General features: G+C 37.5%; 2 protein-coding genes and 1 long non-coding RNA gene across 3 annotated transcripts; 2 read left to right on the top strand and 1 right to left on the bottom strand.

The window, feature by feature from the left end:
• The first annotated feature begins 1,259 nt into the window (after positions 1–1,259).
• Positions 1,260–2,126, top strand: LOC113357853 (non-specific lipid-transfer protein 1-like). Its single transcript, XM_026601340.1, has 2 exons — positions 1,260–1,696; positions 1,848–2,126. The coding sequence occupies exons 1-2, from the start codon at positions 1,356–1,358 to the stop codon at positions 1,855–1,857; spliced, it is 351 nt and encodes a 116-aa protein (XP_026457125.1). The 5' UTR covers positions 1,260–1,355; the 3' UTR covers positions 1,858–2,126.
• A 2,572-nt stretch (positions 2,127–4,698) lies between these two features.
• LOC113357854 (non-specific lipid-transfer protein-like) lies at positions 4,699–5,578 on the top strand. Its single transcript, XM_026601342.1, has 2 exons — positions 4,699–5,140; positions 5,277–5,578. The coding sequence occupies exons 1-2, from the start codon at positions 4,800–4,802 to the stop codon at positions 5,284–5,286; spliced, it is 351 nt and encodes a 116-aa protein (XP_026457127.1). The 5' UTR covers positions 4,699–4,799; the 3' UTR covers positions 5,287–5,578.
• Positions 5,579–10,983: 5,405 nt separating this feature from the next.
• LOC113361810 lies at positions 10,984–11,611 on the bottom strand. Its single transcript, XR_003365339.1, has 3 exons — positions 11,487–11,611; positions 11,325–11,404; positions 10,984–11,207 (listed from the first exon to the last, which is right to left on the bottom strand). It is a non-coding gene; the product is annotated as an uncharacterized LOC113361810 (long non-coding RNA).
• Positions 11,612–22,751: the final 11,140 nt, after the last annotated feature.

Genomic DNA, 22,751 nt, shown 5'->3' with positions numbered 1-22,751 from the left:
CAACTTATGGTTCCTTTGAGTTGATTTCTTTTCGACGCGTGTTCGGAGAAATCTCGAAAATTTTGACTTTGTTACCTTTAAGAATGAATAGGTACGCGACGTGTTGTTTTCTCATTTAACGCAACACTGAAACAAAATCTAGGTACAGCAGCATGTGAAGCTGTACATATTTGTCTCTCGTTCATACCTGCTAGACAAAGAGCCCGAAATCAATCAATATAGTGCCTAAATTAATATGGTTGAGATTGTTGGTGAAAGAAATAAGTTCCCTGTCTGGTACAGCTATTTCTACTCCGGCGAGAGAAATCCCCGACTTTCACCTGCATTTTTATTTTGTAAAAATGATACTAATGCCGGCAATGAAATCTATGATGGTTTTTCCAGCCGATTGAATATACCTATAAGAGCATTTTGAAATTTCTTTTGCTATCTCTAGTAGCGAACTGGCAATGTATAAGATCCTTGAAGTCATTCTTCCGGTAACCGCGCAACTAATGAATAATTTTACACACTTGTTTTTTAGTTATGGCTCTTCAATATGGAGGTCTTTTTTTAATCAAGGAATTGAACTATTGAAGATCTACAAAAGACAGATATCAGTCATATTGGAGAGCTAGATTGGGATAGATGGAAAAGATCTGAAAATACAAATAGAAAAGGAGAGACTCGAAAATGATCGACGTAAGGTAGGTCCATGATTTTAATGAAATTAGTTGGATTTTGATTTTTTGTATCTACCATATAGTCTCGTCCACATAGTATATGGTCCATCACCACAAAGATAGACTTAGTTTCTCCGCATGCATCCAGATACTTTACATCCTTGGACCACTGGACAATCTCTTGAGGCCAATGCTTGAATAATCTGAAGCTTTAGAAATTTGCCGACAATGAAGCTTTTTAAACCTATCTCTACTGATAATAATGCTTCAACTATAGTTATACTTAGGCAACACATGTCTGTAGCCAAGTCCAAGTGAGTAGTAGTCTAAATCTAACTAAAACTGTACAAGAATAGAACTACCAAACAGTATTTATCAATAATGGCAAATTCAATTAGCTTAACTGAAAAAAAGTAACTTTTGTCCACAAATAATGAAAAGTTTTGGTCACTGTTTAGCAAGATAATGATTTAGTGAAAAGCTAATCAGTAAATTCTTAAGAGCAATTACTGGGAGCCAACCACCAACTATAACCAAACTAGCACAAAATGACAAGCATTCCGTCCCTATATAAACCCTTCTATGGCTTGGAACAAAAGCACACAAACTCATAAGCTTTTCGATCCATTTCAGCTCATTCTTTCAGCAAAAAAAAATATTATTGTTTTCAAGTTCAGAAAGTAGAACCTAAGAATGGCAGCAATGTTGAAATTTGCAAGTTTAGTCCTAGCTTGCATGATTGCGGTTGCACCAGATGCAGCTGAAGGTGCAATTTCTTGTGGTATGGTCACCTCCAAGATGGCACCATGCCTCGGCTACTTGACGGGAGGTACTCTTCCAGCTACATGCTGTGCAGGAGTCAAGTCTCTCCTTGCATCTGCTCAGACCACCCCTGACCGTCAAGCTGCTTGCAGTTGCTTGAAGAGCGCCTCTGGTGGTATCGCCGGGATTAACTATGGAAATGCTGCCTCACTTCCAAGCAAATGTGGTGTTAACATCCCTTACAAGATCAGCCCCTCTACTGACTGCACCAAGTACGTATATCTAGTATTCTTTACTATCATAGTTTGTTATTGTGTTTTAGAGATGATAAAGTCGTTCAAAGTTTGGAGCTAATGACCCGTAATTTGAAAAGATCTTTCCTTAAGTTCTGTTTTAAATGTTTGCTAATGTGCGTTGCTGCAGGGTACAGTAAATACCAAAATCATACCATAGGAGGATTTGCATTTAGCCAGAATCAAGGAGCTACTGATGTATGATGAAGAATAAAATGGATGTTTAGGTGATGAAGCTTTATGTAGCTTCGTTAGCTATAACATTCACTGTGATGTTGTTGTTTTTTTTTGTAGTAGAATGAGTTTCTCTGTTGTGTTTTCGTATCATCTAAACAGATCAGACATTTCCTGGTAGTTTATGTAATCCTCCCACTTTTAATTAATGAAAATGAAGATTTACTTACTATTAGCTATAAGCTTCTCATCCATTGTTGGCAATAGTCCCTCACTTCTTGGAAAAAGAAAGAATGCAAGGGATGATTATGTCAATTACTACACCCAATTATTCCGAGTTCCTTCTATGAAATCTGGAAATTTGACGTAACCTGTATATGTCATAGATCACTTGACCACAGACTTACTAATGGTTATTAATTATTGGAGTAACTAACAGTACATAATATCCAACTTTGTTGCATGATTCGTATACTATTTTGAGTTCATCTTATACATTTCTGTAAGCAAGTGCAGAGGAACACTTATTAGCTTGTATGGTATTCAAAACAGTATGTGGTAACTTTTATCCATGCAAATAATTTCCATCACTCTTGTATGTGGTAACTTATTAGAAAGATCTTAGTTAGCTTTATCCATGAAAATAATTCCGTAGACAGGACCCATGAGAGGACCGAGAAGAGACAGTTCGACGGCTCAAGTAACCTTTTCTCAAGTTGGTCCCTACAATCACTCACTTGTTAAGGTTTGAATCTATCTAACGTGTGTCCCCTTGATGAAATTGATGAAAAATTGCCAAGTGTTGGCTACTCTTTTGTCTAAAAAGAAAAACTTGGTACGGCTTTGAAAGAGACTCTCGTGGAATGCTTCTAGTCTTTCGTTCACACTGAAATACAACATTGAGCTTCCAAATCCGAATGGTCCATGGTTTAAATGAAATTAGATGGACTTCGTACGTGGAACCGTTAAAACCAAACCTACCTACGCGAGTACAAGCTCAAGCTGTTGAGGTGGTGAATGCCGAGCACGAAGGTTTAGCATTTTCCACCTCAAAAGTGGGAGTTCTGGAATATTTTTGTTCTCAAATCTCATATAGAGAACGTTATATTGATTCTAGCTCATTAATGAAGTGGTTTGATCACTAATTAGAGCTATTTTGCCATGTATCTGAGACAATGACAAGGTTGGGGATAGATTTGAGGATAAACCTCTCTCAATTCCGGAAAATCCAGCTTATCTGAGTTCAAAGAACACAGCCTAAGAAGAACAAAGTTCCAATTTGGTTAATAATTTTATTACCCTCATTACAGGACTCATTCTGTTTATAAGCTACCCCTTCCTGCCCTAGCATCAATAAGTCCCAACGCTCCAGGTGGTTACATCGCAGCCACTGATAATTAACTACTAATTACACTAAATGCCCTTATTACTAAAGACAGATCCAATTACAATATGGGGCACCCTAGGGACATGACATATTTCTATTGATAGTTATGCTTCAACAATAGTTAAAATTAGGCACCTCATATCTGTAGGCAAGTCCAAGTGAGTAGTAGTTATAATCTAACTTGTAACTACTGATCAAAACTGTACTACCCAACAGTATATATTATTAATGGTAAATTCAATTTCCTAAACTGAAAATAGTAACTTCTGTCCACAAACAATGAACTAGGTTTCATCATTGTTTAGCAAGAAAAGTTAGTTTAAAGCTTATCAGTAAACCATTAAGAGAAATTAATGGAGCTAACCACCAAGGAGGAAAGGCTTCTTTACCCTTTATACAGTGTCGGTAAGAGAACTGAAAAGAGACATTTCGCATCAGATGCTCCGGCAAGGATGGGTGTTGTTCTCATGTAGTCATGATATTGAGTATGGGATGCAATCGGTGTCACCGACACGTAATCTTTTTTCAAGTTGGTCCATACAATCATTCAGTTGTTTAGGTTTCAATCTATAACGTTGTCCATACGAGTCCTGAGTCCTTGAGAAAACAACTGGTACAGTAAGTGTTGGCTACTCTTTTCTCAAAAACAAAATCTTGGTACGGCTTTAAAGAAATGGTTTAAGTCTTTCGTTCATACGGGATTAAGAAAACAACAATAGTTAAAAAATGACATTTCTAACAATAAAGCTATCTCTAGAAATGCTTCACCTACGGTCCTATAGTTCCAATTAAAATTAGGCAACACATATCTGTAGGTAAGTGCCCCTGGGCCAAGTAAGTAGTCGTTCAAATCTCACTAGTAACTACTCAGGGCAGTATTTATACCTAAACTGAAAAATGCAACTAAATCCTCAAATAATGAACTAGCTTTCATCACTGTTCAGCAAGAAAAATTATTTACTTAAAAAGTAACGTTTGCCACAAGAAGAAAAAGGCGAAGATCTCAAGCCAAAAAAACCTTTACAAACATATAGGGTAGATGGTTGGGATTTGTGTGTGATACAGGTGAAGGGTTTTGTACATGGCTTTTGCTGTTAGATTTGGTAAAAAATTTGTCATGTTGACCCTAAGTCAAAATGGAAGTGGTTTTGCCAATTAAATTGAAAATTTGGTTCTTACAACTTAGGATAAGGTTGAATTGTAGTTTGGTTGAAGTTATGAATCAAGATCACCTAGTTCAATCGGATTAGTAAGAGGAAATTTAGACAGTAAACTATAATTAATTTGATAAAAACTGGTCTTTTCGCATTAATATTTGTATCAGGCAGCAATTAATGAGAGCCAACTTCCAACTGCATCCCAACCAATAGAATTGACAAGCATTTCCCTATATAAACCCCTCTATGCCTTGAGACCGATACACACCCTCACAAGTTTACCCGATTCATCTCACCTCAATAAACCTCTTCTTCCTCAGTGAAAACATCTATCAATTTATTTTCGAGTCTAGTAAGTAAGAAAATGGCAGTGATGCTTAAGTTGGCATACGTACTTCTTGCTTGCATGGTTGGTTTTGCACCTTATGTAACTGAAGGTGCAATTTCATGTGGTACGGTGGTTAGCAAGATGACACCATGCATTCCCTACCTGACAGGGGGTGCTCTTCCACCTAGCTGTTGTGCAGGATTCAAGTATCTCGTTGCTGCTACTAAAACCACTCCTGACCGTCAAACTGCTTGCAATTGCTTGAAGAGTGCCGCTGCTGGTATCCCTGGGATTAACTATGGTAATGCAGCCTCACTCCCAGGGAAGTGTGGTGTTAGCGTCCCTTACAAGTTCAGCCCCTCCACTGACTGCACCAAGTATGCATTTTTATGATCCATGTTTTATTTTGGTTTCACCAACAGGAATTCCAAAATCTCTAAGAGTTGATAGACAGATGGGGATATGTAACTAATAATATGGTTTTGTTTGTTGCAAATGTCTTTTGTGTTGCAGGGTACAGTAAACACTTTATAAATACAAATCGATCAATAAGGATATGTACGAAGGATTATTACCAGAACGAATGGACTAGTTACATGATGAAGAATAAGATGGATGTTTCGACCGCTTATGAACGAACTAGTAGGTCATAAGCAGTTTCCATACCCTTGTGCAAATTAAGCTTTGTCAGCTACCTCTATTGTTTGTGTCAAATCCACTGTTTAGCTAGTATTGTGGTTAATCGTGATACTATGTTTTATGTCATTCTCCTACCTCTATTTATGAAAAATAAAAGATTAATATGCCTCGGTGAATATTTTCTCAAGAGTATAGGTCCTAATAATCATTCACCGTCAACTTCTAAGGCTGCAATATCTCCAACGTGTTTTGGAGTTTGCCATATGATATTCGAAAATTTTGCGTTCAGTGAATGCTTTTGTCGATCCCCTTGAGGATTTGTCAACTGATGGCTAACCTTTTGTTAAATCAATACCTATGTACACCTTTGAAAGAGATGCATGAAATAGTTTTAGTCTTTCGCTCAAATGGGGATAACCTGTTCAAATTTTATCCTTCAAAGCTAAGGGTGTACAGGAACAGAGCCGTACCGACGGACCGTCCCGGAACCGTACCTAGTTTTGTACCGAACCGAGGAACGAGGTACAGGTACCGTTCCAAAAAATAGGAATTGGGGTTAGGGAGGTACAGGTACACGGTCCTGACCTAGTCCCGTGCCGAACAGTACCGTCTGTACCGAGTAGTAGTAGCCGTTAGATTTAGGGGATGATAAATCAGTAATAGCCGTTAGATTAAAGCCTGGTATATAAGCGAACATTATTGGGCTAGAGTTTCTCTTCTCATTTTTTTTTTCCGTCTCTGAAAAAGAGAAGAAGTGAAGACCGAAGACCTCCATTACAGGGACGAGATAATTTTCTTCTGAATCTTCTCTTCTCCATTTTTAACTCCATTACTTACCACCTCTCGATCCAGAAGAAGAAGGAGAAATTGTTAACCAAAGGTAAGTGTTGAATCAGTTGATTCAGTTCTCCTATTTACAGGGAAGAAGAGTTTTATTCACTTCTCAATTCCACGAACACCACACCAGTTACACTTACAAGTTACACCACCTCTCGATCCAGAAGAAGAAGGAGAAAAAAAACCAGTGATTGTGTATCTATTGTAAGTGTTTTTGATTTTTTTCTTCTCCAATTTTAATCTTTAAATAGTTTGATTTGTACTATTGGGTTCCTTGATTTTTTTTTAATTTGAGCTTTATTTTGATTTTTGACGACCAATTGGTTAGAACTGGATTAATTTAATTTAGGGTTTCACAGGGTAAGTTATCACGCCAGGGAGAATACGAAGGGAAAGGATTCAAGGAACCATCCAACTCAGAAATTTTGCTTTGGGGTATGAATTTTTCTTTCATATTTACTTTTATTGCTTTACTCGGTTATAATTTGTTGAATTGGATATTGAATTTGATGAATGAGAGATGTTTCTGTCTTCGAGAAAGATTGATTGTGATAATCTTGGGTTCTTGGATTCAATTTGATTAAGTAGTGGATTTTTGCAATATTTCTCTGCATTTTACCTATTCAATCTGTGAAATGTTAATTGTTTAGACTTGTCAATGCTGCATATTTTGGGAGGGTGCAGTATAACCTATTAATATAACATGTCATTGTCAATGCTGTATATTTTGTTGAATGCTGAATTTATTGTGGTTGAACTATGGATTGGTTTTCAGGGAAGGCTTAAGCTAGGATAAGACTTGAGTCTGTGAATGACATTCAGTTGTATTTTGATCCTGATTTCTCAGCATTCTGCAGTTCCTCGGCCAATTTTCGTAATTCAATTACCTTTCTTTTTTCAATCTGCAAAGTGATAATGGCATATAGTTATTGTATATGGTTGAGTTGCTTGAGCATATAGTTATTGTATATGGCTTGTAATCTGCTTATGTATTTTATATGCAAAGTGAAAATAGCATCCTGAATCAAGCAAAGTGATAATGGATGTTGTTTTTGTTGTGGCTTATGAATTGAAATCATGTTTGAATTGTGTATATATTGTTTGTCAGTGACCAATCATGGATGCATCAAGTCCATCTAGGGTTCGGAACATAATATGGCGCCATTCCACTAGGAGAAATGTTGCAGAAGCCACTTGCAATTATTGTGGAAGGATATTTAGGCCTCACAACTGCAAAAATGGAACAGCAGCATTGTGGAAGCACTTTAAAAGATGCATCCACGTTCCTAATCCTAACAGAGCTCACATAATTAATGCTTAGAACTTAGGCTTAGTGGTTTATGTGTAATGTGTACTGCAGTGTAATATGTACTGCAACTATACTATTTAGTATTTACTTTGGAGTTTGAACTTTGATGTCTTTAATATTTATGAACAATTTGTAATGGGAGCACTTTATACGTATGAATATATGAATTCACTTTTATTTCCAGTTTTTATTTTCTTTGTGGTTTTCTTTTATTTTCTGTTCTTATATGTATGAATTTTTCAGTTCTTATTTTATTTGTGGTTTTCTTTAATTTTCAGTTCTTATATGTATGAATATTTGATTAGTGTTTGTTTATATGAACTTTAGTTCATAACTCATATATGTATTATGTACTTCTGTTTATGTTTATTTGTGATTTCTCAGTTATCAAGCATGGATGCATCAAGTCAAGCTCATGGAACAGCTACTCCTACACCCGCTTCAGATGCTACACCTACAACTGCTACAGATACAGTTGTTGGATCCTCTATCCAACCAACAGATGGAGCAGCAGAGCCAGCAGCAATAGATGTGGAAGCTACTTCTACTCAAATTGGTGGTAAGAATAAGATAACTTCTGACATTTGGAATCATTTCACTAGGAAGAATGTTCAAGAAGATGAATGTAATTACTGCAAGAAGATAATAAAGGCTCATACTGGAAGGAATGGTACAAGTGGAATGTGGAAGCACTTTAACCGATGCAACCAGAATCCTAACAAGCCAAAGCCAAAAGGACGATAAACTCTGTCATTAAAACCTGCAACACTGGGTGAGGATGAAGGTCAGTTAGTCTCTACTATTTTCAGTCAAGACAAATGTAAAAGGGCAGTTGTTGAGTTTATTATAATTGATGAGAAAGAGAAGTTGAAAACTTACTTCAAGTCAAGCAAGCAGAGGGTTAGTTTGACAACAGACACATGGACTTCACCAAATAATTTCGACTACATTTGTGTAACAGTTCACTTTATTGATTAACATTGGAAGTTAGAAAAGAGAATTATTATGTTTTGTGAGGTTAGTGGTCACAAAGGAATTGATATTGGTGAGATGTTAGAGAAGTGCTTGTCTGATTGGGTGCTTAAAGATGTTTTTCTGTAACTTTGGATAATGTTAGTGCCAACAAGGTAGCAATTGATTATTTGACCACTATTATTGTTTCAATGACAAGGGCAGAAGAGAGAGCTAAGTACTTGCATGTAAGTATATGTATATGATTTTTTTTTGCTTCCTAGTTAGAATTGTGTTTATTATTTATTACTTTGTACAAAAATCTAATACTTGTATGAATCTACATCTTTTCAGGTAAGGTGTGCAGCTCATGTACTTGCACTTGTTGTAAAAGATGTTGTAAGGGTCTACAACAAATCAATTGCAAGAATAAGGTCAGTTGTCAAGTATATAAAGTGTTCTCCATCTAGGTTGGCTAAGCTGAGGCATTGTGCAAATTTAGTTGGAATAGAATCTAAGATAGCATAGATATTAGATGTTAAGACTAGATGGAACAACACATTCTTGATGCTAGAGGATGCACTAGTGTTTGAAATAGCTTTCACTAGGTTAGAAAGGTATGATAAGGAATATCAGAAGTTGTTTTATTTCCCCACTAAAGACAATGAGAAAGATTTACCCGATGCTAATGATTTTGATATAGATGTTAATGTTGGTAAAGAAGAAGAAGAATTTAGTGAAGAAGAACAAGAAGAAGAAGATGATGTGAAAATCAAGAAGAAGGCACAAAAGAAGAAGAAGAACAAGGCTATAGAGAAGAAACCTGCTCCATGTCAAGAGGACTGGATTTTTTCCAGAGGCCTTGTGAAATGTTTGAAGGTATTCTTTGATGCCACTGTTGCATTTTCAGCCTCAACTAAGGTAACAACACATACATTCTTATGGAAATTAGTTCTCATTTATGAACAACTAGTTAAGTTTAGAGATAATGTAGATGAAAATCCTTTATTGCAACTATGGCTGCCATATTTAAGAAGTATAACAAATATTGCGGTGATTATGCAAAGATGAACTCTATAACTTTTTTTGCCATGTTGTTGGATCCTAGAGAGAAATAGAAAGTACTAAAATTTTCTCTTGATTGTTTGTATGGGAAGAAGTCTCCAAAGGTTGAACTTGTTATGAGGAGTGTGTTATTGGATTTTAAGATTCTATTTGAAGAATATAAGGATGTGTATTCATTTCATGAGGAGGAGTCAAGTACTTCTACACAAGGACAAGCCAAATCAGTGGTGAGTACACCAGGGTCAGGCCCAAGTCGTATGAAAAGAGTTGATGTCAAGGACTAAGAGGTTGAAGAGCAACCCAGATGATGATGTGGGAAAACGGAATTGGATAGATATTTGATAGACAAGGTTGAAGAAGGTGAAGGAGAAGATGGTGATGATGATGAGTTTGACTTATTGGGTTGGTGGAAGACCAACAATAACAAGTATAAGATACTTGGACATATGGCTAAGGACATACTAGCCATTCATGTGTCTTCTGTTGTCTATGAATCTGCTTTTAGCACAAGAAAGCGAGTGTTAAGTCCTTGTAGAAGCTCTTTATCTACAAGGACAGTTGAGGCATTGCTTTGCACACAAAGCTGGCTAAGGAAGCCAATACAACTTGATCTTTTATGTGACTATATACCAGATGACGAGTCGAAGTTGAAGAAGGTAACATATTCTATTCACAAATTTCTTTTTCCTTGTTACTTTTTTTAGTAATAGTTACTAATTGGCTAACTTGCTGTTACTTTTTATTGCAGAGTTACAGGGTCCTATCAAAAATAATGCCACCACCGGTGCAGCCATGGAATAGATCTCCACAACCACTTCAGTCATGCTACAACTTCAACTAACTTTCTCTTAGTTGTTAACTTTCTATTAGTTGTTGGACAGTCATCAGTATGTGTGTTTGTGCTACTCCTACTTGAGTAGTTGTTATTTTGTTAAGACTTTGGTTGTTTGTCAGTTTGTGTGCTACTGCTACTTGTCAAGACTTCGGTTGTTTGACATTTTGGTTTGCTTGTATAATTATTGCTACTTTTGGGTTGTTACTTTGTTCTTTGATTGAGATATTGCTTAATATATTGAAAAACAGGTAAAACAGGTACATAATTTGTCTGGAAAACTGATAGGGAAATCTGTTTGGAATTCTGACAGAAAAGAACCGATTGGAACCGGAACCGTACCTGGTACCGTACGTGTACCGAATGGTACCATAACCGAGGTACAAGGTAAATTTTAGAACCTAGGCTAGGGAGGTACAGGTACTTGGTCTTGACAATAACCGAGCCGAACCGTACCGTGTGCAAGTCCATATCAAAATTTGAAGGGGATACAAGTCCATATCAAAAGAGGAATAAGAGATTAAATACCATTCATTTTGGAAACCAAATTGAGCTAGAATGTAAACGGAAACTGGTTGAAGTTAGACACCAGAGCTCTAAGTTTATACAATTGGAATAAATAGACGATTACAATCCAGTGAACTTCACTTGTAATCAGATAAAATCTTAGTTTACACAATTGGACCATTATGTGAAAACACAATGAAAAAAAATGTCAAATTAGTACAAGAGATTGATTTCTGATAATTGAATTTGATACTTTGAATTAGGTAGACACAAGAGGTAAGCGACTGAGAAGAAGCTGCTGAGTCTGAAACAAAATAGAAAATCCATAAAGAACCCATTAGAGAAAGATACCCACCAAATAAAATATGTACACCACCAGAAGTTCTACAACGACAATGAGAGAAAATTTAAGAAATCAAACCTGCAAGATAGGAAGAAACCAGATGTTTTTTTACCAAAATACCCTAAAGCAAGCGCAATACTAGACAACAGAGGAAGACTCTGCAAATCAAAATGGGATTATCAGAGATTAAATGACAAGAAGAAGAAATGATATACAATTAACTGCAAAATATTAGAATACCTGTGTCTAGATTCCTTGTTAAACTGAAAATATTGAGAGGATAAATCATTTTGCTAATACAGTAGGTTATAATTGATGATAGTGATAATTCATTCATGGTTTTAATTTAATGATCGATGTTGTTGATTTACAATGGCATCTTCCTCTCTCCGCCGCCGAGCTGCGCTTCTCCACTGCTTACAAAGAAGAAGAGATCCCAGAATTTACTAGGTTTTCAGTCATGGAAAGTCCTTTGTATAATGGAGGGTGTTAATGGACGGTTCAGATTGTGTTTTCTATACATGTGAGGATTTACATTCGGAGTTACCGGTCAAGATTAAAGTTGACCCATATTCAAAGTAGTCAACAGGTATATTGCTTGTGTCTGGATGTTTTGATGTGAAAAACCTCTCGATTTAAATCATGGACTCCCATTACTTAAGACTAAATTTGATAGCAAAATAGTTAATTAAACAGGAAGAAAAATTTACCAATACTTGATTATCTAGAGATCGAAGTAAGCAGCTTGAGCAACACGGGATGCTCACAAATGTTAACTTCGAAATTTCATCTTCAAAAAAATTTTGAAAAGAAAAAAAAAACAATAATATTGTCTAAACAGTTAAGCAAAAGAAAATAGAAATAAGGTACAAGTTTTTTTTTCATCCTCCAATTCACTTCTGTTTCGTTGCAAGATGGCTCGTCGGATCAAACATATTCACCAAAGTCTAGATGAAATTTTTAAGAGCATGGGAAAATTTCATTTCCAAATTTCTAGTCCTGAAAGTCACACTTATGATCACAATACAGTGCAACAAAACCGACTAATTTCATCCGCTGTAGATGAATCAAGTGTCCTAGGAAGACAGAATGATAAGTCGAACATAATAAAGATGTTAACTACACCTTACATATCAACAACAACATCCTCCTCATCCTCCATAAATCCTAGACAACAAGAAAAATGTTCTGTCATATCCATAGTGGGTATGGGTGGCTTAGGAAAAACTGCACTTGCTCAATTGGTCTACAAAGATGAGCAAGTGCAGTTTGGATAGTCACGGTAGAGTTTCCCTCACGTAAGGAATATAATCATTGTTATCAAATTATACAAATTATTACACTGAAAATAATCAATTTAAAGGGTAATCTCAGAAGATAAGACGGAGGATCCCCTCACACTTCTACTTTCACGCTATCTCACACTTTCAGAGATATTTTTCTCATTAAAACTTAAACGAGAAAGTAGTTGAAGCTAATGTTTTGAGAATATGCTCGTCTAATAAAGTTCTACATACCTATAAAAAATGAGCACATTCCGACATACTAAACCTCAACATCTACCGACATTAATTTTAACAATTCAGAATTCGTTAATTTCCATCGGTTGATTTTTAAAGTAGTAGATGGTGGAGTTATATGTTTCGGCAGTGCTCATTTTTTGTTGGTATGTGGAGCTTTGTAAGTCGAACCTTTCTCGAATATATTAGCAAATATGCCAACGTATGGTTTTTGTAAAATAATTAATGTCGAAAATGTGAGATGGTGTGAATTTAGAAGTGTGAAGGAATCCTCCTCTTGTTTAATGATATAGGTCACATAATAATGAGATAAAATTTAAAAATGAATAAGTCAATCGTTGGACGTTTTTACTAAACAATTTTCTATATTTCAAATGTGCATGTTTTAGGTTTTAGCCACGAATATCAAATAATTGTTATCACTCTTGAAGTCACGAGTTATCATGCTTTACTGGAGGATGCCATCAATTGTCTTACAAAAAATCACGGATATTGGGGCTGCATGTGCACCAACTACTATGCATGAACATTAAGCTTACGATGAACAACCAAACAAACCTGAGAGACTTTAAAAGTGGTAGAAATTGGATCTACCACTTTTAAAGATTGTGTGGAGGGTTTTGAAGCGTATGATTAAGATCGATTCTTTGGGGGTAAATGTCTTATGCATTCGGTCTGGTGGTCCAAATTTACAGCCTAGATCAATATTAAGTAGCCAACAATTTTGTTGACTGCTACCCCCACCGTAAAAAAATTCCGGGAGAAATTTTTTTTGAACAAAGACTCATTTTTCTCACATATTATATATTCCCGTCAAACCACTATACACTTTCAATTGCAATCATATATCATACCACATCTTTTTCATGCCAGCCGGAAATTGTAAGAAGGGAAGATGATAAGAGCTTATAAATCTATTAACAATGGTCGTGAGCAACAACAACATCAACTTATGGTGCAAAATCCTGAAAAAGTTTCTGTGATGTCCTTAGTGGGAATTGGAAGACTTGGTAATGTAACATTATAACCTAATTCCATGTGGGTGTACGCTTTGAGACAACACTGTCACAAGTTTACCCGATTCATCTCAATTCAATAAACCTCTTACTCAACATCAATCAATTTCCTTTGGAATCTAGTAAGTAAGAAAATGGCAGCGATGCTTAAGTTGGCATATGTGCTTCTTGTTTGCATGGTTGGCGTTTCACCTTATGCAGCTGAAGGTGCAATTTCATGTGTTATAGTGGTTAGCAAGATGACACCATACTTGATTTTAGGTTGTGTTCGATTTTAGGCTGAATGTGCAATTTCCTTTAAAAAACGATCGTTTATTCGATTTTAGGATGTGTCTGAATCAAGTGGTTACTAACCAGATATTGTCACTGTACTTCCTGGTACATGACAATTGGTATAAGACTCCTTTCCTGGAACTGTTATCATGACAGAAATACTCACAGTTAAAGAGGTCACCAACAATTTCGATCAACTGGTCGCCATTGTTAATCAACTAGCCATCACTGTTAATCAAATGTATAAATCTATGAAGGAGTTGACAACTTCTTTTACCCAATTGGATTCAGATGCGTCCGCCATGAAAACGGATCTGGGTTCAGCTGCTACTTTTCACACCGATCATGTGAACTCTTTCAATGAGTTTTTACGATCGACATATCAACAATTGAGGACTCTGCTAATTCAATTGGTGATTTCACAGTCTCTCCATCTGAGAACATCATATCCATTCCTACTGATGTTGATGAAGAAGTTAAAGAAAATGATGATTCTCTCAATTGTCTTGATGAATTGATTCATTCGTGTTTTTTTTCGATGAAGAAAACGAAGATTCAACTACTGCTATAGTTAAATTAATTCCAATCAGGACCGTGAATAAGTTCAAGAGGAAGAATCAGTCAGCGACAACAACCACTCCATCATTGATTACAAATCAGCCATGTCGAGGATGAGCGGCAAACACCACCCAACCATCTCTAACTCACCACACCCTATCCCCTAGTGGGTGAGGTGGAGGTGCATCATGTCCTCCATCACCACCATTAGTCCCTCCTGCATCCCCACCAATTTCATCTCCACCATTACCTGCACCCCGCTGTCACTCCCAATCTCATTCACACTATCTTGAAATACATGCCCACCAGAAGCAGCACCGCTACCATTCCCAGAACGACCCTGCAATTTTTGTGGATAAATAATTTCACCAACAAACCAAGAAATCGATTAGATGACATGAAAAATCAAACAGATAGCTAGGAAACCACAACCAACTTTTTCAACTATCTGTTGTCGAATTTTGTTACCTGATCAGACAAAGGTAAATTGAACCGATGTCTTTTCACTATTGGACCAAGACGAGGAGGGATCTGATCATACCCCTTCTCTATATTCACCCTTCGATTATGACGCATATTATCCCAATGCCAATTGAAATTCCGAGTATAATTGGCGGCTTCCCTGCCATTGGGAAACGCAATTCCATATGGCACACTAGAGATTAGAGTACGAGGATCATACCAATCCAAAGTATGTTCCGTCAGTATCTCTGGTGTTTCCTCTATTATATCTCCTTCACAATACAAAACACGCGGCAATTTTGTAATATTTTTTTTTTGTTTTTTGAAGAGATTGCAACTAAAATAATAAAATATTAACATGGCCGTGAAAGAAGTACTTTACCACTTGAATCTTCACAACTTGTATTGTCTTCGTGTCATAAACTCCAATCACTCTCATCTTTTGATTTTCTTCGCTCTTGTAAATAAGTCTTCATACTTGGATATAAACTTCCTCCCCTTATGTGTTAGTCTTCAACATGTATAAAAAAATCTGCTCATGTATATGTTGCTTTACTTGGAAATGAAAATTTCTCTCTTCCTTGAATAGTTGCTTGAAAACCTTAAACGTCTTCAACTTCCTTATAGATTTTGATGTCACTCCAGTTGTTGATGATGATGGTGTTTCTATGGATCTGTTGCTTGCAAGAGAGAGAATGGTGCTAATTGCAAATCAAAATACGAGAAGGTGGTTTTCATCTATAGACGCCACCCTCATGATTGGAAAAATTAACACTCAAGAGATCAAAAAGTAGTGCTTCTATTGGTGGGAGGTTGGGTATCTCACCATTCTACCTGGAATTAACGCACGGTGACACGCACTCAAAAGAAAGCTCTCTAGTCATTTAAAAAGAATATGTTCTGGTGCCTCTGTTGATTTGAAAATGGGTAGTCTCCACTAATGATTGATCAGCAACTCTAATAATGCATTCCCTCTGCTCCTCATTTACATCACTGGCATGATTAAAACCATTATTTAACACTCCAATTCGTAAGAAATCCGAACGTAGTTCCTTAACACTTCCAAGTTCAGTTATGTCGGTCAGAATTCTCTATGTAAACATACCTAGAAGTATGCTAGTGAGTCTAAAATATCTAAAAGTTGAAGGTTTTTATGCAAAATTTTAAAAAATCTATATGCAAAATACTCCCCCACACTTAAACTTTACATTGTCCTCAATGTAATTAACTCATCCTAAGTAAAATCACGGTGGAAAATCAAAATATGATATAAAAAGCTAAGAAAAATAAAATACAAAAGATAAAAATACAAAACCGATGGGTTGTCTCCCATTTAGCGTTTAGTTTTACGTCCTCGGCCCGACTTAGCATTCTCCTTACTACTCCTCCAGAGGGAGAAAATCACAAAATTCTAGCACAACCATATATGCAATGCTTTCTTAGTATGGTTTCAATCTATGGCCGTTGACCTTTGAAGTTGTCCCATCTCGGAGACTAGTTATATCAACTGCACCATGAGGATAAACATTAGTAACAACATATGTTCCAACCGATATGGACCTTAGCTTACCAGGAAATAGTTTAAAACGAAAATAAAATAAAAGAACTTTTTTCCCCACAACAAAATTCTTCCGAGAAATCATTTTTTCATGAAATAGCTTAGTATTCTCCTTGTAAATTCGGGAATTCTTGTAAGCATCATTACGTATCTCCTCTAGCTCATTAAGTTGTAACATTCTTTGCTTCCCCGCATTGTCATAATCCATGTTTCACATCTTTATTTCCCAATAAGACTTATGTTCAAGTTCAACCGGAAGATGACAAGCTTTGCCATAAACCAACCGATATGGAGACATACCAATCGGTGTTTTGTATGTCGTTCTATATGCCCAAAGTGCATCGTGGAGTCTATAACTCTAATCTTTCCGTGTATTGTTAACAGTTTTCTCCAAGATGGACTTGATCTCACGATTTCAAATTTCAGCTTGCCCACTAGTTTGTTGGTGATACGACATACTGGCCCTGTGAGTTATGTTGTACTTCTTAAGAAAAGCATGGAAGGATTTTTTGAAGTGCGAGCCTCCATCACTGATAACCACTCTTGGTATACCATGTATAGAGAAAATATACTCCTTAAAAAACTCACAAACAACTTGAGAATCATTAGTAGGGGTGGATTTAGCTTCCACCCATTTTGAAACATAATCCACAGCAATAAGTATATAGAATTTTTCATTCGAATTTATAAAAGTGCCCATAAAATCAATTCCCCACGCATGGAAAATTTCTATAGCAAGAATCGGTGTGAGTGGCATTTGATTTCGAGCACCTAGATTGCTCGTTTGTTGACATCTATCACAAGATTTACAAAACGTATATGCATCCTCAAATAATATGGGCCAATAAAAGCCACTCTCAGGAACTTTGAGAGTGGTATGTTTAGAACCAAACTGACCACCACATGCATAAGTATGTGATGAGTGACAAATATTGTATATATTTATCCCTTTTTGTTGGCATTTTAACTCATCTTTTGTGCGTTAATTCTACATTTTATCCCATATTCTGTATTTTCATTGTTTTCAAAAATAAATATTTTTATTAATTAATTTTGTATTTTTAGGTAATAAATAAAGTTCGGATGAGTCGCGGAGCGAAAAGAGCAGAAAAGTAGTGAAAAGCCGGGAGAAATTACGCAAGGAAGCCGCGAAGAATGGTGCGCACAACCTCATTTTCTACACACAAAAGCGCCTCCGTTCTCAGCCGTCAGATCAGTTCCCAGAAGCATCCGATGGTCGCTCCTTTATAGAGCATCAAAATCTGAAGTCTCTGCCAAGCACCACAGCGCTGAAATTCCAAGCCTTCAGATTAGATGGTAGTTGAATCCAACGGTCGCTCCCTTGCTGTGCATCGAAGTTTGATATCTCCGCCTTACACTACAGTACCTAACTCCATCAAGTACCGTTCATTTTGTTGTATCATATAATCTGACGGTCGCTCCTCGCTTGCCTCCGAATCACCATCCGATCTACCTACCATCTTCGCATCTCGCAGCTCAGAGTCACAGAACATCAAGACTCGATGAAGCCGCCTCACACCCTAGCAACCGAACCTATACCACCTACCCAAACAACCCCCTTCTCCCAAACAGTCGAGCCATCACCTACACCACCCCCCTCTGCAGAACAACCACCATCCCCTGCCGCACCACCATCACCACCACCCCTCCTGCAACAGCCACCAAACCACCAACTCTCTATTCTACCTAAACCCATCACGTACCATCTCTTTAATCATCATTTACAACCTCAATTTCTCATCTCTCTGCCTGAAACCCTAGGTGAGAAATTGGTGATATATATGATGATTAAAGCATCAATTGGAGCTGGAGAGGAACGAGAAGAAGCAGGAGAAGATTGGGTCGACGAGATGGAGCGAGTATCTCATCAACAGTAGGTAAATTAATTTTTCACCAAAACCTAATTTTACTGACTTTGGGAAAAAATTGGGGAAAACCAAAATTATGTGTATTGGGTATAAATGGGTGTTGGGTGAAGTGTGTAGAAGACACTATTTACCTCTCTGGACTAGCCAGTAGAGAATTGAACAAAATTTTGTTGAACTTCAAATTTCAATACTTATCAGTGAACAGTAGAATATTGCTTATGTGTTTTGTTATCTCAAATGAAGCTAATTGTGCTTGAATTTTTACATATGTTGAATGTGATTGTTTTAAACATGGTTAGCATGAGCTAATCAGTTTCAGGCCAAGGCTCAGTGAAGCCTTGTGCACTGTCAAGTGTGATTGAGCTAGGATAGTTCTTCCCTGCTGTGTTTTGATTGTGTAATTGAGAGAGGCCAATGCTCATAGAGCCTGTGATTGGCTGTACTGTCAAAAGACAGCCAATGCTAGGGGTAGACTAGTGAGCAAGTTGGTGTTCTTTCATTTCTAGTGTATGCTTAGGATTGAACATAACCTAGACCATGTCACTTGATTAGGACACAAGGTGGATCATAAGCCTTGGCTTACCCACCACTTCTCTTTCAGTCAATCTTAATTTCAGTCACTTTTATTTTCAAGTCCTGTGTGTTTGCATTTCAGCTGCATTTTCTTGCTTTTTATTTCCCTGCATCTTGTAGTTACTGTGCACTGAAGTCAGTGCACAATCCTGCCTCTTGCCCTTGGCTGCCAAGCCTTGGTTGTTTGTTGCTTTTCTTAGCCTGCTTCTCTATTGCTTTACCTTGTGTTCTTATTTCTCTGCCTGAAACCTTGCCTGCCCTTAGCTCATTCCACACCTTAGCTAGGAAAACTTCTCATATGCTCCTCTCCCTGTGGACAAACCCCTACTCACTCTTTTATTACAAATATTGACCTTGTATACTTGCAAGCATATTGTGTGCATCTTAGAATTCACAACAAGTTTTTGGCGCCGCTGCCGGGGAGCTGGCTGCCATATTTTTGAAGTTTTCAGAGTCTGCTGCTGCTGGTGTAGAGCTGCTGCTGCCAAGTCTGCTGTTGCCAACTGAAGAGCTGCTGCCAAGCTTGCTGCTGCTGCTGCTGCCAAGTTGCTGCCAACTGCTGCCAGGCCTGCTGCCAACCTCTGCTGCTGGGCTTGTGCAACTTCTTCTGAACTGGGCTTGTGCAACAACCTCTGCTGCTGGGCTTGTGCAACTTCTTCTGAACTGGGCTTGTGCCAACTGAGCTGGGCTCAGTAACCTCAACTTCTTCTGGGCTTGCAACTTCTTCTGCTGGGCTTGCAACTCACTGCTCCTGGGCTTCGCTGCTGCTGCTGGGCTCTGCTACACGTGCTGCTGCTGGGACGATCCTAAAGCCCAACTGGGCCTTGCAACTAAAAGGGGACTAAAAGCCTATTTTTGGGCTTCCCTCCAAAAACAAGTAATCCTAACCCATGAGTTAACCCACTTGGGCCTCATTTAAATTCAAATTTGGGCTTGTAATAATTTATTTAATTATTTATTTTGGGATTGTAATAATTTTTATTTTCTTTTTCTTTTTTTTTTTTTTATTTGGGATAATTTTTTATTTTCTTTTTTTTTTTTTTTTTTTTTTTCTTTATTTTTCTTTTATTTTTCTTTTTTCTTTTATGGGTTTGTTTAAATTATTATTGTTTTTTTTTTTTCTTTTATGAGTTGTGATAATTTATGATAGGTTTAGTTCAAAAATTTTCAAAAACCCAAAATTTTTAAACCAAAAACAAAACCCCTTCTTTAAACCAAAACCCATTCAAAACCAAATCTTCATAACCCTTGGGCCAAATTGTTTCCGATTGCTCTGTCTGACCAACATGTTAGTTAAGGTACCTACTAGGACATGATTGTGACCTACAGAGACCAGACAAACAGACTTGTTAGAATTAACCCAGACGAACCTATCGAAATTCTAAGTTCTGAGGGAGACAGTCCAGATCAACCAGAAACAATGGGAGAACCACGTACCCTCAAGGATTATATGTACCCAACTAGAGCCAGTCAACCGTCCTGTATTTTGCTGCCCGAGGCTAATGGCCATTATGAGCTGAAATCTAGCACAATACAGATGCTTCCTATTTTTAGAGGTGTTGAGAATGAAAACCCTTACCACCACGTGAGAGAATTCGAGGAAATTTGTGGAACTCTGCGTTTCACTCAAATGACCGACGAAACCCTGAAGTTAAGGCTTTTTCCTTTTTCCCTGAAAGATAAGGCAAAGGCCTGGCTCTATGCTTTACAGCCTCAATCCATCATGACATGGGATGACCTCACAAAGGAGTTTTTCAAAAAGTTTTTCCCGAACCACAAGACTGCGACAATTCGTCAAAGTCTGAATAGCTTTGTGCAATTAGAAGGTGAGACCTTAGCTAGATACCTGGAGAGATTCAATGAATTATTGCTCCAATGTCCCCATCATGGTTTTGAAAAATGGAGACTTGTGCAAATTTTGTATGAAGGTCTAGATGTGTCCACCCGAACAACGGTTGAGTCGATGTGTAATGGTCTATTCGTAGATAAAACTGCTGACGCGTCTTGGGACTTCTTGATTGAAGTAGCTGAAAAGACGCAACAGTGGGAATCCATCCGTGAAACCAGAAAGACTACATCCGAAGCAAAGGCTTTTAGGATTGAAGCGGATTTTGAGGGTAGAGCAAACATGGCATCAATAGTTAGGAGATTAGAAGAGTTAGAACTACATAAAAATTCAAAACCTTCCACCACTACTCTCCGAGAACATGTCGCTTCATCTATTTGTGCTGCTTGTAACGACCCCAACCATCAATTCCAAAATTGTCCAGATTTGCTTGCAGTCCAGGAGTCTAGGCTTGAACAGGCACATGCCATGTTTCAGAAACCAGAGCATAACCCTTATTCACAGACCTACAATCCAGGATGGAGAAACCACCCTAACTTTTCATGGTCAAAAGGACCCACTCAAGGAGGACCATCTCAACCCAATCAGAGCTATCAAAACAATCAGGGATATCAGAACAATCAAGGTTATCAACACCCGAGAAACCCTCAACAACAATCAAACTCTCAACAACAATCATATCCTCAACACAATACCGACAAGAGATTGTCCACCTTAGAGGAAATGTTCCAGAGTTTGATGCAAAGTCAGAAAAATCTAGATCAAAAGATGGATCAAATATGTGAGAGAGAAAAGGGTAAACTTCCGAGCCAACCCCAACAAAATCCAAAGAGGATATTTCAAACAGGCACAACATCCTGCACTGAAACCTCACCTGATCAAATCCATGCCATTACCACCCTCCGAAGTGGTAAAGTCATCGAGAACAACGTAGGCGAACCTAATGAGTCTGATACAAATTCCACGTTTTCTCCACAACCCCAGAGAACCAAAGAATCTGAGCAAGTTGGAAAATCTGACAATTCTACTGCTGTGAATGTCCCTTTGCCAACTCATCTTCCTGTTGCTCCATTTCCTCAGAGACTGATCTATCAACAGAAAGTACCCATTACAATGAGATGTTAGATCTGTTCAAGAGAGTCAACATCAACATTCCTTTTCTTGAAGCAATCAAGCAAATCCCTGCTTACGCCAAATTCCTCAAAGACTTGTGCACTCAAAAGCGCAAGCTCAATGTGCAAAAACGTGCAATAATTTCTTGCACTATAGGAGAACACACGGTCAATAAAGCTTTATTAGACCTAGGTGCAAGTGTTAACCTACTGCCATATTCTGTTTATGAGCAGTTAGGTCTTGGGGAGTTGAAACCAACATCTATCACTCTACAACTGGCAGACCGATCTGTCAAGATTCCTCGTGGAGTGGTCGAAGATGTTTTGATCAAGGTTGACAAATTCTATTTTCCCATAGACTTCATTGTCTTAGACACTCAACCTGTACAAAACCCAGACTGTCACATTCCTGTCATCTTAGGACGTCCTTTCTTGGCTACGTCCAACGCGATCATTAATTGTCGGAATGGAGTGTTGAAATTGTCTTTTGGTAACATGATGGTAGAATTGAATGTGTTCGATATTAGTCAACAACCTGTGAATCTTGATGATGATGATGTACATGAAGTTAATATGATTGAAGGATTAATGCAAGATTCGTTGACTAACATTCTATCCGTTGACCCCTTTCAAGCATGTATGGAGAACTTTAACCCTGATTTCTATGATGATGCATACGTAGTGACGTCCTATCTCTG

The sequence above is a fragment of the Papaver somniferum genome, chromosome 3 (genome assembly GCF_003573695.1).
Source record: "Papaver somniferum cultivar HN1 chromosome 3, ASM357369v1, whole genome shotgun sequence".
NCBI classification, from domain to species: domain Eukaryota; kingdom Viridiplantae; phylum Streptophyta; class Magnoliopsida; order Ranunculales; family Papaveraceae; genus Papaver; species Papaver somniferum.
This window is presented reverse-complemented; position numbering and strand designations above follow the sequence as displayed.